Below are 1586 nucleotides of genomic sequence, written 5' to 3'. Positions count from 1 at the left end.
TATACCCATTTTATTTAGTTGTCTCCATTCCCTCCAGTTTCTATACCATGTGGTCCAGTGAAATATCTCCTGTAAAATACGAAAGAAGTAGTCATAGTACCAAAAGGGTTGTTTGCCTGGGTAAGAAACAGTATGTGAGTAAAGATCAAGTTTATGGACTTGTCAGTCCCTATGACATTCTGTGTGTTTTTCCCTCTTCTAGGCAACCTCTGATAAACTCATACGAAAGGATGAATGGATGTCCCCAACAACAGATCAAGTGTGTCTGAGTTCATCTTGCTGGGACTTTCCACTTCTCGAGAAATTCAAATATTCTTTTTTGCAGTCTTCTTCCTTGTCTATGTAGCCATCATAGTAGGAAACCTCCTCATTGTGATCTCCGTGATAGTTGATACGCATCTTCACTCCCCCATGTATTTCTTTCTGGCAAATTTATCATTTTTTGATTTATGTCTTTCTTCTGCTACAACTCCCAAAGTGATTGCAGACATCCTTAGAAAATGCAAGACCATCTCCCTGTGGGGCTGCATGGCCCAGATGTTTTTTACGCACTTCTTTGGGGGTGGAGAGATGTCTCTTCTGATAGCTATGGCCATAGACAGGTATGTTGCCATATGCAAGCCCTTGCAGTATCAGACCATTATGAATCGCAGGGTGCTCATTGGGTTTCTGCTGCTCTCATGGGCAATTGGGTCCATACATACCACAAGCCAGATGGTTTTCACGGTAGGTTTACCCTTCTGTGGTCCCAATGTTGTGGACAGCATTTTCTGTGACCTTCCCCTGGTCATCAAGCTTGCCTGCACTGAGACCTATATCCTAGAGCTCTTGGTGATTGCAAATAGTGGCTTCCTGTCCCTGATCTGCTTCATTCTCCTGCTCATATCCTACATTGTCATGCTGGTCACCATCTGGCAGCACTCCTCCAGTGCATCCTCTAAGGCAGTGTCCACACTGTCTGCTCACATCACTGTGGTCACTCTCTCCTTTGGTCCTGCTATCTTCATCTATGCTTTCCCATTCAAGAGTTACTCTGTAGATAAATTTCTTTCTGTATTTTATTCTATAATAACCCCCCTCCTTCATCCAATTATTTATACTCTGAGGAATCAGGAAATGAAAGCAGCCATTAAGAGACTTAGCAGCCAGCATATTGGCTCTTGGCTCACTTCCTAAATAATGTTTATAACAGCTGATTGTTTTGTGTTCTCTGCTTTGGGATTTTGAGTCTTAAATATTTATCAGAATAATTAAAATGAAAATTTTAAATATTATCAATTTTCAGTCGGAATTCATGGAATTATTAAGATCAGTTTTATTAAAAATCTAATGGAGGGGCGCCTGGGTGGCGCAGTCGGTTAAGCGTCCGACTTCAGCCAGGTCACGATCTCGCGGTCCGTGAGTTCGAGCCCCGCATCAGGCTCTGGGCTGATGGCTCGGAGCCTGGAGCCTGTTTCCGATTCTGTGTCTCCCTCTCTCTCTCTGCCCCTCCCCCGTTCATGCTCTGTCTCTCTCTGTCCCAAAAATAAAAAAAATAAAAAAAAAAAAAATCTAATGGAAATGTTCATAGCATACATTCAATACAT

The 1586-nt window shown here is 42.6% G+C and overlaps 1 protein-coding gene across 1 annotated transcript; it reads left to right on the top strand.

Moving 5' to 3' along the window:
* The first annotated feature begins 234 nt into the window (after positions 1-234).
* On the top strand, positions 235-1176 carry LOC109255622 (olfactory receptor 4K13-like). The gene has a single exon (XM_019430452.2). It carries the CDS (start codon positions 235-237, stop codon positions 1174-1176), a length of 942 nt encoding a protein of 313 aa, XP_019285997.2.
* The last annotated feature ends 410 nt before the right edge of the window (positions 1177-1586 follow it).

This window comes from Panthera pardus, unplaced genomic scaffold (genome assembly GCF_024362965.1).
Source record: "Panthera pardus isolate Hobbes unplaced genomic scaffold, ASM2436296v1 HiC_scaffold_24, whole genome shotgun sequence".
Taxonomy (NCBI): domain Eukaryota; kingdom Metazoa; phylum Chordata; class Mammalia; order Carnivora; family Felidae; genus Panthera; species Panthera pardus.
This window is presented reverse-complemented; position numbering and strand designations above follow the sequence as displayed.